Source organism: Salmo salar, chromosome ssa17 (assembly GCF_905237065.1).
Source record: "Salmo salar chromosome ssa17, Ssal_v3.1, whole genome shotgun sequence".
Lineage (NCBI taxonomy): Eukaryota > Metazoa > Chordata > Actinopteri > Salmoniformes > Salmonidae > Salmo > Salmo salar.
In genome coordinates this window covers 64,178,145-64,194,821 of record NC_059458.1, presented here as the reverse complement: position 1 = coordinate 64,194,821, position 16,677 = coordinate 64,178,145, and the positions used below count along the sequence as shown (strand labels likewise).

The 16,677-nt window shown below is 44.7% G+C and overlaps 1 protein-coding gene across 1 annotated transcript in view; it reads left to right on the top strand.

The window, feature by feature from the left end:
• The window catches only part of LOC106576364 (membrane-associated guanylate kinase, WW and PDZ domain-containing protein 2-like), a 256,239-nt gene that overhangs the window by 72,648 nt on the left and 166,914 nt on the right, over nt 1-16,677 (top strand). The window contains 1 exon segment of the mRNA XM_045699968.1: nt 1,609-1,725. Within this exon segment, the coding sequence (XP_045555924.1) occupies nt 1,609-1,725 (117 nt within the window).

The window sequence follows — 16,677 nt, the reverse complement described above, 5'->3', positions numbered from 1 at the left end:
TAGCTTCTTTTCTCATGCTGATGTCAATTGGCTGGTTGGGTTGTTTTGTTTCCTTGGTAGAACAGGATTTGATTTCTGACCCCATTCATGCGTAGTCTTTGATTATAAATTCATGTTTAGGCTATACATTTGTACAATGTTGTTGTGGTGCGAGAGAGAGGGAGAACGGAGAATGCAGTAGATTAAACATTCCTCCGACGTCGTCGGCAGATAAACTTGTTCTTCAAAAGTAGGTTATTCATGAATTCATCGGACCTCTCGACGCTCATTATAAAACGCTCTCTGGCTGACAGATTGAGATTGCGTTGAGTCTGTCAGTGCGCATGCTCTCCAACAGAAGGAACGTTTGAATGTCGTTGCCTTGGGGTCTGAAAGATGAGATAGAGGACCTAAGCATTGCCAGGCGTTGGGCCAAATCACTGTCTTTTAGTGTCTGCTGAAGGTTAGGGGCACATTTCTTCTCTGGTTCCCTCTTAGCATTATCAATGGAAATGATGAGTCTGTTCAGTCATCCTGTTTCAGTGGGAATTCCATTGGTTTGAGGACGTGTGTCCTCTTGGTTGGCTTATTAAGGAAGGATACTTCAAGAGTGTATCGTAGGCACAGGAGGCTGTTGAGGGTAAGATGGCTCATATTAACATCTGGAACGGAGCGAGTGGAATGGCATCAAACACATGGAAATACTCTGCTCCAGCCATTACCACAAGCCTGTCCTCCCCAATTAAGGTGCCACCAATCTCCTGTGGTTGCAGGCTGTGTGTGTGGAGTGTGTGTATGTTAACACTGTATATGGTGTACGTGGGATTGTGTGATGGTACAAGAGTGGAATATATGGGGTCAGTCAGACAGACAGGCAGGCAGGCAGGCAGGCAGGCAGGCAGGCAGACAGACAGACAGTGGTAGTAGTAGTACAAATGTGGAGAATCAGTGAGGCTTGTGTCCATTCCAGCTCTCTCTCTCGCTCTCTTTCTCTCTCTCTCTTTCTCTCTCTCCCCCTGGAGCTTTGCTGTTGCGCCCCTCTCTCCTTCCCCTTCGACCCCTCCCTCGTTCCTTCCTCCATCCTGCTGAGGAGGCAAATTTAGAGTGGGCGAGCTTTAGCCCATTCATAATGGCGATGGGGGAAGGAGTGGAAGAGGAGGGAGGGGGAGAGAAAGACCCCCCAGAGACCTCATCACGTATTTATGTCTAGATGTGTAGACATTTCTCTCAACACGTTTGCCTCATTCACCAATTACCACCCTCACTCCCAATCCAACGGCTGTGTTGACAGATGTTGAACCGATAGAGCTGTGCTTCTGTATCTGCATTGCTTGCTGTCTTGGGTTTTAGGCTGGGTTTCTGTAGAAGTACTTTGTGACAACTGCTGATGTAAAAAGGGCTTTATAAATAAATGTGATTGATTGATAGAGCTCACACTGGTTCATGCTTTGGTGTTTGTTTGCATAATATGCAAATATTGTCCATTGTGACATCATGGGTTTGACCGTTGAGTTTTTCCAGACCACAGGAAAAACGTACTGCTGGTCACGTGATCAGGACAAACTCCTGGCCCTGACCATGACACCTGCTCTTAGGCCTTACCGAGTTGTTATTGGTCTTTTCCTCCAGGGGGCGTCATAGACAAGGACCTGCGTCACTACCTCAACCTGCGCTTCCAGAAGGCCTCAGTGGACCACGAGCTCCAGCAGATCATTAGAGACAACCTCTACCTCCGCACCATACCCTGTGAGTAACCCCCCCCGACCCAGTCCCCATCTCTTACCTGGTGTCCCTCTCGCCCTCTCACTGGGAGATATTCTTCATCCACCCCAGCCTTCCTGTTCAATAACACACGGAATCTTCTATGTTTCCTGACCATGCCACCTGGTAAAACTAGCTATGAGATATCCACAGATCTGGTTCAAATCTCCCTTTCCAAACTTGGGAATACGTCAAATAGATACACAACCAGTAGATTCCTTCCAATCGTTGAAATACATTGGCATTTGAATCTTCTGTCTTCATTCCCAGCCTCCACTTCTTCTCCAGCAGCTACTGTTGGTCTGGCTGGGTTCAGTAATGGATGATCTAGCTTCATGATTTGGCTGGAGGGTTGAACCTGGCCTCCTGCAGCCGTCTGTCTCAGCGGAGGGTGGTCTCAGATTGAATCTTGGCAGCGCCATTCTGTAATCAGCACCTGAATCTCAGCAGGCAGGCGGGCACCATGGTTAAGGCCTATTTATTGTAAAACCGTGCCAGTTTTAGTCAACTGAGCTGGGAGACTATCTAGCTAGCCCTCCAGCACTGCATTCGGAGAGCATTGGTCTACTAATGGAATGTGTGTATGTGTGTAGCAGTGCTCCTACACAGCATTTAGACTGAAACAGTCAACAGAGATTCAATACTTAGTCATGTTTGTTATGTTTCATTGGCAACAATGCATATAGATGAGTATACTGTAGACACTGCATAAGGTTTTCTCATCAAGGTCCTTATCTCTCATGATGTTATGGAGGAGATGATGTTTAATCCATAACATCACATTGTATTGGTCACATTAGCAGATGTTATTGCGGGTGTAGCGAAATGCTTGTGCTTCTAGTTCCGACAGTGCAGTTATATCAAACAAGCAATGTCTAACAGTTTCACAACAATACACACTATACACACACACATTTAAAGTAAAATTGTCGGAGCAGCATAGACTAAAATACAGTAGAATAGAATACAGTATATACATAATGCATGAGATGAGTAGTGCAAAATATGTAAACATTATTAAAGTGACTAGTGTTCCAAGTATTACAGTGGACAGTGATTTCAAGTCTATGTACATAGGGCAGCAGTCTCTAATGTGCTAGTGATGGCTATTTAATAGTCTGATGGCCTTGAGATATAAGCTGTTTTTAAGTCTCTCGGTGCCAGCTTTGATGCATCTGTACTGACCTCGTCTTCTGGATGATAGTGCGGTGAAACGTTTGTGAGGGTTTTAAGTGCCAAGCCAAATTTCTTCAGCCTCCTGAAGTTGAAGTGGCGCTGTTGGGTGGACCATTTCAGTTTGTCAGTGATGTGTGTTCACTCGTTTAATGGTCCTCATGATATTTGTCTGTACAACATTTGCTCTCAAAAATGTCAGCTTAGGTGCAATTAACTGGAAGCGTGTTTGTGTGAATGTGTGTGCGTGCATGCATCCTCATGCATGTTTGTGCATGTGGGTCTGCGTGTGTGTGGGTCTGCTTGTGTGTGTGGGCGCATCTGTGCGTGTGTGCGTTCATAATGTATTACCCTAACCATGCCATTCCAGCCCAGCTGTCTGTATCCATAATGGAGAGGCATTCTTCAAGGCACGTCAGGGAGATTTCATTAGGCCCATTTTGCCTCTCCTCTGTGGACAGGGAAATGAGAGGTACAAAAAGGTCTGTTTGTTAGAGGCGTGCACCAGTGTTATTCTCCCATAACTCCATGAGCTGGGTTTGTGGAGGGAGGGAGGGAGGAGGGAGGGAGGGAGGGAGGGAGGGAGGGAGGGAGGGAGGGAGGGAGGGAGGGGGAGGGAGGAGGGAGGGAGGGAGGGAGGGAGGGAGGGGGGGGAATGAAAGAAAGAGCACTGGCTGTGGATGATCAGAGGAAGTGTGAGTCATTATTCCCACAGCACAGGAGCTGCATGGCCTTGGACTTCCATTGACTGGAGCGTACGTAGGGAGGGAGGGAGGGAGGGAGAGGCCCAGTTGAAGTGGGAAAGGAGAGAAAAGAGCGATGACACACCTCATGGGATAAGAGACCTGTTACTAACAACCTCACCCATACACGTACAGTACCTTGCAAAACTATTTATCCCTCTTGGTGTTTTTCCTATTTTGTTGCATTACAACCTGGAATTTAAATTGATTTTTATTTGGATTTCATGTAATGGACATACACAAAATAGTCCAAATTGGTGAAGTGAAATTTTAAAAATGACTTAAAAAAGAAAAACGGAAAAGGGGTGCGTGCATACAGTGTGTGTTCACCCCCTTTGCTATGAAGCCCCTAAATAAGATCTGGTGCAAACAATTACCTTCAGAAATCACATAATTAGTTAAATAAAGTCCACCTGTGTGCAATCTAAGTGTCACATTATCTGTCACAGGATCTCAGTGTATATATACACCTGTTCTGAAAGGCCCCAGAGACTGCAACACCACTAAGCAAGCGGCACCACCAAGCAAGCGGCACCATGAAGACCAAGGAGCTCTCCAAACAGGTCAGGGACAAAGTTGTGGAGAAGTACAGATCAGGGCTGGGTTATAAAAAATATCTGAAACTTTGAATATCCCACAGAGCACCATTAAATCCATTATTACAAAATTGAAAGAATATGGCACCATAACAAACCTGCCGAGAGGGCAGAAACTCACAGACCAGGCAAGGAGGGCATTAGTCAGAGAGGCAACAAAGAAAACCAAAGATAACCCTGAAGGAGCTGTAAAGCTCCACAGCGGAGATGGGAGTATCTGTCCATAGGACCACTTTAAGCCGTACACGCCATAGAGCTGGGCTTTATGGAAGAGTGGCCAGAAAAAAAGCCATTGCTTAAAGAAAGAAATAAGCAAACATGTTTGGTGTTCGCCAAAAGGCATGTGGGAAAAAGGTACTCTGGTCAGATGAGACTAAATTTGAACTTTTTGGCCATCAAGGAAAATGCTATGTCCGGCGCAAACCCAACATCTCTCATCACCCCGAGAACACTATCCCCACAGTGAAGCATGGTGGTGGCAGCATCATGCTGTGGGGATGTTTTTCATCGGCATGGACTGGGAAACTGGTCAGAATTGAAGGAATGATGGATGGCGTTAAATATAGGGAAATTCTTGAGGGAAATCTGTTTCAGTCTTCCAGAGATTTGAGACTTGGATGGAGGTTCACCTTCCAGCAGGACAATGACCCTAAGCATACTGCTAAAGCAACACTTGAGTGGTTCAAACGGAAACATTTAAATGACTTGGAATGGCCTAGTCAAAGCCCAGTCCTCAATCCAAGAACCTGTAGTATGACTTAAAGATTGCTGTACACCAGCAGAACCCATCCAACTTGAAGGAGCTGGAGAAGATTTGCCTTGAAGAATGGGAAAAAAATCCCAGTTGCTAGATGTGCCAAGCTTATAGAGACATACCTCACGGACTAGTCTTCCCTGTGGCTCAGTTGGTAGAGCATGGTGTTTGCCACGCCAGCATGGTGTGTGCAACGCCAGGGTTGTGGGTGCGATTCCCACGGGGGGCCAGTACAAAAAAATTATAATAATAAATACAAATTCAAACAAATGTATGAAATGTATGTATTCACTACTGTAAGTTGCTCCAGATAAGAGCGTCTGCTAAATTACTAAAATGTAACACCCCAAGAGACTTGCAGCTGTAATTGCTGCAAAAGGTGGCTCTATAAAGTATTGACTTTGGGGGGTGAATAGTTATGCATGCTCAAGTTTTCCGTTTTTTCTTATTTGTTGTTTGTTTCACAATAAAACATATTTTGCATCTTCAAAGTGGTAGACATGTTGTCTAAATCAAATGATACAAACCCCCCCCAACAATCTATTTTAATTCCAACAACAAAATCGGAAAAATGCCTAGGGGGGTGAATACTTTCCCAAGACACTGTAGAATACTGCAGAGAGCAAGAGCGAGAGGAAGAGGAAAGAGAGAGGGAGGCAAAGGTAGGAATAGATACTTGAGCCAGGATCAGGGGACAGAAGATATATACTTGAGCCAGGATCAGGGGACAGAAGATATATACTTGAACCAGGATCAGGGGACAGGGGATAGATACTTGAACCAGGATCAGGGGACAGGGGATAGATACTTGAACCAGGATCAGGGGACAAGGGATAGACACTTGAGCCAGAATCAGGGGGCAAGGGATAGATACTTGAGCCAGGATCAGGGGACAGGGGATAGATACTTGAGCCAGGATCAGGGGACAGGGGATAGATACTTGAGCCAGGATCAGGGGACAGGGGATATATACTTGAGCCAGGATCCGAGGGCAGGGGATAGATACTTGAACCAGGATCAGGGGACAGGGGATAGATACTTGAGCCAGATCAGGGGACAAAGGATAGATACTTGAGCCAGGATCAGGGGACTCAGGGTTGAGGACAGAGATACTGCAGCTCATGCCAATAGTATTCCATGTAAGTGACCCTGATAGCTTAGCGATGAGATGTGGCCAGCTAATACAGTGCTTCCAGCTCTTAGACAAATTGCCTCTTCTGACTCCAATGTGACAGTGTGAAATCAGCCCCATCGCCTGGTAATCCACCTAGTTCTGATTTGATAGGGGGGTCAACAGTTGAGTGAAATTAGTATGTGCCACTCTAATGACAGTGACCTGGGCAGAGCCTATGGTGGGACGTTCCTTTGCTATACTGTATGCAGTCTTTCTCTCTCTCCCTCTCCCTCTCTCCCTCCCTCTCTCCCTCCCTCCCTCTCTCCCTCCCTCCCTCTCTCCCTCCCTCCCTCTCTCCCTCCCTCTCTCTCCCTCTCTCTCTCTCTCCCTCTCTCCCTCTCCCTCTCTCCCTCTCCCTCTCTCTCCCTCCCTCTCTCTCCCTCTCTCCCTCCCTCTCTCTCTCCCTCCCTCCCTCTCTCCCTCTCCCTCCCTCTCTCCCTCCCTCTCTCTTCCTCTCTCTCTCTCCCTTTCTCTCACTCTTTCTTTCTCTCACTCTTTCTTTCTCTTTCTGATCTTCTCTCCCTTTCTCTATTTCTCTCTTCCCTCTCTCTTATCTCTCTCTCTGCTGTGTGTAAAATGTGCTATAACTTGGAAAATAAATACATGTGACTGGATGACAACATAATGATGTGTGTTTCCAACATCAGGGCTGTTTTCCTAAAGAAATTAAATCTGCTTCGTGCTTTGTTTCCTTGCCACGATACTAACAAGAATCGCGATGCTGGAATCGTCCCGGCACTACTACCAATCTACTGTAGCTATTCTTGGCTTCCTTCACTGCCTGTGATGGCAGTCTACATGTGTGGACACAGTAAAGCTCTCTGTGGGGAATGGGCTTACCTGTTACTCTGAATAATGCAGCTGATTCAAAGGATGAAAAGAGCACAGGAGAGACTGTGGTTGTTAAGTGGAACGTATCAGTTGGAGTTGGGAGAGAGACATCATTATAACACTGTACATAGCCATAATATGAAATGTGTCTATTCCTTTGAAACTTGTGAGTGTAATGTTTACTGTTCATTTTTGATTGTTTATTTCCCTTTTGTTTTATCTATTTCACTTGCTTTGGCAATGTGAACATATGTTTCCCATGCCAATAAAGCCCTTGAATTGAGAGACAGAGACAGAGAGATTAAGTATTCTCTCTCAATTCTCTTTAAAAGAAAAATGTGCACTCTCTTTCTCTCTCTTTGTCTCTACCTCTCTTCCCCCTCTTTGACATGCCATTGATTGACATTGCAGCACAGGTGTGTGTGCATGCATGTGCTGCTATGTGGAATGGGGGCATTGGGTTAGAATGGGTGGAGTTAGTGTACCAGAGTGTGTGTTTAATGGTGAGGCTGCTGCCCAGAGGGACATGGAGTGTATGCTAATGGGTAGGGAGGAAAGACCACTGGGGGTGTTTACTAATGAGAAGTGGTGAGAGCTGTGTGATGATCTGATTGTTTGGTACTGGTCAGAGCTGTGTGATGATCTGATTGTTTGGTACTGGTGAGAGCTGTGTGATGATCTGATTGTTTGGTACTGGTGAGAGCTGTGTGATGATCTGATTGTTTGGTACTGGTCAGAGCTGTGTGATGATCTGATTGTTTGGTACTGGTGAGAGCTGTGTGATGATCTGATTGTTTGGTACTGGTCAGAGCTGTGTGATGATCTGATTATTTGGTACTGGTGAGAGCTGTGTGATGATCTGATTGTTTGGTACTGGTGAGAGCTGTGTGATGATCTGATTGTTTGGTACTGGTCAGAGCTGTGTGATGATCTGATTGTTTGGTACTGGTCAGAGCTGTGTGATGATCTGATTGTTTGGTACTGGTGAGAGCTGTGTGATGATCTGATTGTTTGGTACTGGTCAGAGCTGTGTGATGATCTGATTATTTGGTACTGGTGAGAGCTGTGTGATGATCTGATTGTTTGGTACTGGTCAGAGCTGTGCCACAGTAGGGGGTCATCATCTACCTCTCTCAATTCAAAAGGCTTTACCTCTCTCACTATCTGATGAGCATGTGCTTGTTAGGCGGGTTGCCAGGTATCTGTCAGGTATCCCTCCCTCCTTTCCTGTCTCTTTCACGTCCCTTTCCTGTTATCCTTGTGTTTATGATTGATGGCAGCAATAGAATCATAATAATAATAATAATGGCTCCTGAGTGCTCCTTCCTTCCTTCATGCATTATTCACACTGTCTCTATCAGCACAGAGACTGCCTAATGAAAGTCAGGTTGACACTGTGTCTGTGTGTGCCTCACGACGGAGCTGGAACAAAGGGGCCCATTGTGGAGCTCTGAGCTGAGGCTGTGTGTGGAGACGAAAGAGTTGTGTGCTCTGTAATAAAGGTGTCTCCATTAGTCAGGCATGTTTGTGTGTGTGTGTGTGTGTGTGTGTGTGTGTGTGTGTGTGTGTGTGTGTGTGTGTGTGTGTGTGTGTGTGTGTGTGTGTGTGTGTGTGTGTGTGTGTGTGTGTGTGTGTGTGTGTGTGTGTGTGTGTGTGTGTGTGTGTGTGTGTGTGTGTTACCCACAGCAGAGACCTGTTTCTCTGCTCTATAGATCTAAGGCTTGTGCAATCAGTCCTGTCTCACACTATAATTGTACCTCAGACTCAGCTCAGGTTCTCCTTCTTTCTGTCTGGACTCTCTCCCTCTCCTTCTCCCTTTATCCTTCACTCAGCCTCAGGTTAGATTGGTCGAAGCCAGGCGCGGGCGCCCTCCCTCGCATACGCCACAGCACAGCACGCTCACTTTAGCAGCTCACTTACTCACTAGAGCCCAACCGGGGTTTCCATGGCAACGACTGTCTCCACTCCCTGCCTGCTTCGAAGGCGTGACGCTTCTCAATGTCGTGCTCTCTTTCTTTTCTCTCTCCCTCTCCCTCCTTCGCTTTCTCTTTCTCTTTTACTCTCTCTCTCTCGCTCTCTCTCTCTCTCTAAACGGAGATAAAACAGGCACGAGCCTCCAGAAACAGGGACATACAATAACAGGATTGAGGTCATAAAACAGATGTGATTGGCCGCGTGGGCTGTCAGTCATGGTGAAAGTGAAAAGGGGTTGTGCTCTGTGCCCGGTGGTTTTGAGTGACAGGGCGGGACACAGATGTTGATAGGCCATAGTGAACATGAGCTGTGAAGCATTGCTCTTCTGCAGATGAGGCTCCAGAGAGAACCAGAGAGAAGAGTGCATCTCTCCCCACACATAGAACACGCAACATGGTCATGATCTGTGTGTCTGGGACCCTGCCACATGTTTCCCTGTCTCAGATACTGGATGTGTTCAGCCTAGGGCCACCTTGACATGAAGCTCCCAGTGAGCCATCTGTGTCCTACAACCCACTGGTTGATAATATTGAGCTGATGCACTGGCGTTCTGGGAAGAGAGTGGGGTTGAGTCATGCTAAGTACTTCTCTTTCTCTAGTGATTTCAACCCCTGACATATTGAGTCTGGAGTGTTGCTTTTTCCAGACTTACTGTATCGTTATAATGATGGATTACATATCTGAAATGTTACTTGTGGAGGAAATGTCTGTTCCAATAGTGTTCCATTGATTCCCACCTCTTCCTCAGTGATGACCTGTATGACTAAGACACAAGGCAGTGCTGACTGACTCCTCCTCAGTGATGACCTGTATGACTAAGACACAAGGCAGTGCTGACTGACTCCTCCTCAGTGATGACCTGTATGACTAAGACACAAGGCAGTGCTGACTGACTCCTCCTCAGTGATGACCTGTATGACTAAGACACAAGGCAGTGCTGACTGACTCCTCCTCAGTGATAACCTGTACGACTAAGACACAAGGCAGTGCTGACTGACTCCTCCTCAGTGATAACCTGTATGACTAAGACACAAGGCAGTGCTGACTGACTCCTCCTCAGTGATGACCTGTATGACTAAGACACAAGGCAGTGCTGACTGACTCCTCCTCAGTGATAACCTGTATGACTAAGACACAAGGCAGTGCTGGCTCCTCCTCAGTGATAACCTGTATGACTAAGACACAAGGCAGTGCTGACTGACTCCTCCTCAGTGATGACCTGTATGACTAAGACACAAGGCAGTGCTGACTGACTCCTCCTCAGTGATAACCTGTATGACTAAGACACAAGGCAGTGCTGACTGACTCCTCCTCAGTGATAACCTGTATGACTAAGACACAAGGCAGTGCTGACTGACTCCTCCTCAGTGATGACCTGTATGACTAAGATACAAGGCAGTGCTGACTCCTCCTCAGTGATAACCTGTATGACTAAGACACAAGGCAGTGCTGACTGACTCCTCCTCAGTGATGACCTGTATGACTAAGACACAAGGCAGTGCTGACTGACTCCTCCTCAGTGATAACCTGTATGACTAAGACACAAGGCAGTGCTGACTGACTCCTCCTCAGTGATAACCTGTATGACTAAGACACAAGGCAGTGCTGACTCCTCCTCAGTGATAACCTGTATGACTAAGACACAAGGCAGTGCTGACTGACTCCTCCTCAGTGATAACCTGTATGACTAAGACACAAGGCAGTGCTGACTGACTCCTCCTCAGTGATGACCTGTATGACTAAGCCACAAGGCAGTGCTGACTGACTCCTCCTCAGTGATGACCTGTATGACTAAGACACAAGGCAGTGCTGACTGACTCCTCCTCAGTGATAACCTGTATGACTAAGACACAAGGCAGTGCTGACTGACTCCTCCTCAGTGATAACCTGTATGACTAAGACACAAGGCAGTGCTGACTGACTCCTCCTCAGTGATAACCTGTATGACTAAGACACAAGGCAGTGCTGGCTCCTCCTCAGTGATGACCTGTAAGACACAGTACAGTACAGAGCTGTAGGACAGAGCCAAGGCCACAGTACAGTACAGAGCTGTAGGACAGAGCCAAGGCCACAGCATAGTACAGAGCTGTAGGACAGAGCCAAGGCCACAGTACAGTACAGAGCTGTCGGACAGAGCCAAGGCCACAGCATAGTACAGAGCTGTAGGACAGAGCCAAGGCCACAGTACAGTACAGAGCTGTAGGACAGAGTGAAGGCCACAGTACAGTACAGAGCTGTAGGACAGAGCCAAGGCCACAGTACAGTACAGAGCTGTAGGACAGAGCGAAGGCCACAGTACAGTACAGAGCTGTAGGACAGAGCCAAGGCCACAGTACAGTACAGAGCTGTAGGACAGAGCCAAGGCCACAGTACAGTACAGAGCTGTAGGACAGAGCCAAGGCCACAGCATAGTACAGAGCTGTAGGACAGAGTGAAGGCCACAGTACAGTACAGAGCTGTAGGACAGAGCCAAGGCCACAGCATAGTACAGTACAGAGCTGTAGGACAGAGCCAAGGCCACAGTACAGTACAGTACAGAGCTGTAGGACAGAGCCAAGGCCACAGTACAGTACAGAGCTGTAGGACAGAGCCAAGGCCACAGTACAGTACAGAGCTGTAGGACAGAGCGAAGGCCACAGTACAGTACAGAGCTGTAGGACAGAGCCAAGGCCACAGCATAGTACAGAGCTGTAGGACAGAGTGAAGGCCACAGTACAGTACAGAGCTGTAGGACAGAGCCAAGGCCACAGTACAGTACAGAGCTGTAGGACAGAGCCAAGGCCACAGTACAGTACAGAGCTGTAGGACAGAGCGAAGGCCACAGTACAGTACAGAGCTGTAGGACAGAGCCAAGGCCACAGTACAGTACAGAGCTGTAGGACAGAGCGAAGGCCACAGTACAGTACAGAGCTGTAGGACAGAGCCAAGGCCACAGTACAGTACAGTACAGAGCTGTAGGACAGAGCCAAGGCCACAGTACAGTACAGCACAGAGCTGTAGGACAGAGCCTAGGCCACAGTACAGTACAGAGCTGTAGGACAGAGCCTAGGCCACAGTACAGTACAGAGCTGTAGGACAGAGCCTAGGCCACAGTACAGTACAGAGCTGTAGGACAGAGAGGTGGGGGAGTTCAGCCGGTGGGCCTTTGTTTTTATTCTAATTAGAAAGAGTATCAGTGTCAGGGGAAGCTCATGGGTAAAGTATGCCAGGCTGGACAGCGTCAGCTTCTCCCTCTCCTTAATTATGATGGCCTGTTAAGTAATGGGTTTATGCAGACCACACCACCACTCCCTGGGGACTGCAGGGGACAGGGACGGGGCGGAGGAGAGGGACACTGTCACTGTCATCAAACTGGACTACATATGGAAAGGCTCCCTTGTTATGTCATGTGAACTTCTCTTTCATGCAGGAAGATCACAGATGAGCCACAATGCATTTGGTGCTTTGGCTAATGATTATTGGCTTAGATGAGAAGTATGTCTTTGGATCACTCTGTGAGTGCTCACTTGGTCAGTCCAAGGCTTTGCCTTGCTGCCACTGACTCCTATTGAAAACCATATTACTAAGAGATGCAGTTGAAAGAAAGGGTACTGTAGCTACTGGAAAAAATCCTGGACTTGTAATACTTTCCTGCCATCCAATATTCCACCCAAGGCATAGCATAATCTTAGTTGGTTTCTACTACTTTATCCCTTCTATCCATACTGGCCAAATGAAAACAGAGTTCCCAGCTAGTCTGAGTCAGACAAACTGCTGATGAAGCAGTAGTGAGCTTTGTATAAAACCTGAGCTTTCCTGATTTCCCTGTAATATGGAAGCAATGATCTGGTGCCGTCATCAGACATTCCATCTCCCGCACACACAGTGCATCGGAGGGGGTTGGGAACTAGGGCTGTGTTTAGCCGCATGCTCACACAGTTATACTTCTGCTCGGATTTTGTTTACCGCCCGTCTCTAATGAAAGATTCAATCTTTCCCCCGTTCACGGAGACTTGAGATTGAACTGCGGGGCGACAGCTCTGCTGTTTCAAACTGTGTCTGACAATGCCATTTTGTCTTGGGCTGATAGCTTCCTGCTATCATTACCTGTATGCTAGACCAAATAAATAGACTAGTCAATGGGCTAGAGAGACCCTAAAGTAGCTACTTCTGTGTCGATATAGGTTCAGCAACATGGTGAATGGTGTTATTAGGAAGGTTATTAACTTTGGTTGCAGTGATCATTTCTAAGTTGAATGAGAGTTGAATGAGAGTTGAATGAGAGTCACGACCTACAGTATATTAAGTTGTCTATCCGCTCTCTACTTTTCTCATTCCTTTTCTCTTGGGTTTGTTTCACTCTATAGTGTAAGAAGAATAAATACAGGCTTTATTCATTTTTTCAGGTAATCGGCCAGTTTTATTATACACACGCCAGCACTGCAGATTCCTGCGCACACAGGAGAAATGTTGCGGTGGGGGGATTCTTTTGTTCGCTGTGCAAAATCTGTAAACCACAGAAAAGCTTTATTTTCCTCTCTCTGTTCGGCTGCTCTGTATAGTATTGGTTTAAGTTTTGTTCTGGAGAGAGAGAAGACAATTACTTCTCTCTGTTTTATTTTCTTTCTCCTTCTATCCAGTTTGTTTTGTCTTTCACCGCTCTCGACGGCACAGGGCTCTTTTGTTTCTCAAGGTTGTATTGCTGTACCATACACAAGAGGGATTGCTTGTGTTCTTGGGTGACATGACTGGATACTGTACCTTTTGAAGACACACACACACACACACACACACACACACACACACACACACACACACACACACACACACACACACACACACACACACACACACACACACACACACAAATACTAACTTTCTATAACATGATATTACTCCCTCACCATCAGTGGTATTGTTACAGCACTTGTGAGAGTAGCAAAGAGATCGTCACTAGATCATGCAGTGTGGGTAGATAGTAATGTCATTAGATCATACAGTGTGGGTAGACAGTGTTGTCATTAGATCATACAGTATGGGTAGACAGTAATGTCATTAGATCATACAGTATGGGTAGATAGTAATGTCATTAGATCATACAGTATGGATAGACAGTGTTGTCATTAGATCAGACAGTATGGGTAGATAGTGTTGTTATTAGATCATACAGTATGGGTAGACAGTGTTGTCATTAGATCATACAGTATGGGTAGACAGTGTTGTCATTAGATCATACAGTATGGGTAGATAGTAATGTCACTAGATCATACAGTATGGGTAGATAGTAATGTCATTAGATCATACAGTATGGGTAAACAGTGTTGTCATTACATCAGACAGTATGGGTAGACAGTGTTGTTATTAGATCATACAGTATGGGTAGATAGTAATGTCATTAGATCATACAGTATGGATAGATAGTGTTGTCATTAGATCATACAGTATGGGTAGACAGTGTTGTTATTAGATCATACAGTATGGGTAGATAGTAATGTCATTAGATCATACAGTATGGATAGATAGTGTTGTTATTAGATCATACAGTATGGGTAGATAGTAATGTCATTAGATCAGACAGTATGGGTAGATAGTAATGTCATTAGATCATACAGTATGGGTAGATAGTAATGTCATTAGATCATACAGTATGGGTAGATAGTGTTGTCATTAGATCATACAGTATGGGTAGATAGTAATGTCATTAGATCATACAGTATGGGTAGATAGTAATGTCATTAGATCATACAGTATGGGTAGATAGTAATGTCATTAGATCATACAGTATGGGTAGATAGTGTTGTCATTAGATCATACAGTATGGGTAGATAGTAATGTCATTAGATCAGACAGTATGGGTAGATAGTGTTGTCATTAGATCATACAGTATGGGTAGATAGTAATGTCATTAGATCATACAGTATGGGTAGATAGTAATGTCATTAGATCGGACAGTATGGGTAGATAGTAATGTCATTAGATCATACAGTATGGGTAGATAGTGTTGTCATTAGATCAGACAGTATGGGTAGATAGTGTTGTTATTAGATCATACAGTATGGGTAGACAGTAATGTCATTAGATCATACAGTATGGGTAGATAGTGTTGTCATTAGATCATACAGTATGGGTAGATAGTAATGTCATTAGATCATACAGTATGGGTAGATAGTGTTGTCATTAGATCATACAGTATGGGTAGATAGTAATGTCATTAGATCATACAGTATGGGTACACAGTGTTGTCATTAGATCATACAGTATGGGTAGATAGTAATGTCATTAGATCAGACAGTATGGGTAGATAGTGTTGTCATTAGATCATACAGTATGGGTAGATAGTAATGTCATTAGATCAGACAGTATGGGTACACAGTGTTGTTATTAGATCATACAGTATGGGTAGATAGTAATGTTATTAGATCATACAGTATGGGTAGATAGTAATGTCATTAGATCATACAGTATGGGTAGATAGTAATGTCATTAGATCATACAGTATGGGTAGATAGTAATGTCATTAGATCATACAGTATGGGTAGATAGTAATGTCATTAGATCATACAGTATGGGTAGATAGTAATGTCATTAGATCATACAGTATGGGTAGATAGTGTTGTTATTAGATCATACAGTATGGGTAGATAGTAATGTCATTAGATCATACAGTATGGATAGATAGTGTTGTCATTAGATCAGACAGTGTGGGTAGATAGTAATGTCATTAGATCATACAGTATGGGTAGATAGTAATGTCATTTGATCATACAGTATGGATAGATAGTGTTGTTATTAGATCAGACAGTATGGGTAGACAGTGTTGTTATTAGATCATACAGTATGGGTAGATAGTAATGTCGTTAGATCATACAGTATGGGTAGATAGTAATGTTATTAGATCAGACAGTATGGGTAGATAGTGTTGTTATTAGATCATACAGTATGGGTAGACAGTAATGTCATTAGATCATACAGTATGGGTAGATAGTAATGTCATTAGATCATACAGTATGGGTAGACAGTAATGTCATTAGATCATACAGTATGGGTAGACAGTGTTGTCATTAGATCATACAGTATGGGTAGATAGTAATGTCATTAGATCATACAGTATGGGTAGATAGTAATGTCATTAGATCATACAGTATGGGTAAACAGTGTTGTCATTAGATCATACAGTATGGGTAGATAGTAATGTCATTAGATCATACAGTATGGGTAGATAGTGTTGTCATTAGATCATACAGTATGGGTAAACAGTGTTGTCATTAGATCATACAGTATGGGTAGATAGTAATGTCATTAGATCATACAGTATGGGTAGATAGTAATGTCATTAGATCATACAGTATGGGTAGATAGTAATGTCATTAGATCATACAGTATGGGTAGACAGTGTTGTTATTAGATCATACAGTATGGGTAGATAGTGTTGTCATTAGATCATACAGTATGGGTAGATAGTAATGTCATTAGATCATACAGTATGGGTAGATAGTAATGTCATTAGATCATACAGTATGGGTAGATAGTAATGTCATTAGGTCAGACAGTATGGGTACACAGTGTTGTCATTAGATCATACAGTATGGGTAGATAGTAATGTCATTAGATCATACAGTATGGGTAGATAGTAATGTCATTAGATCATACAGTATGGGTAGATAGTAATGTCATTAGATCATACAGTATGGGTAGATAGTAATGTCATTAGGT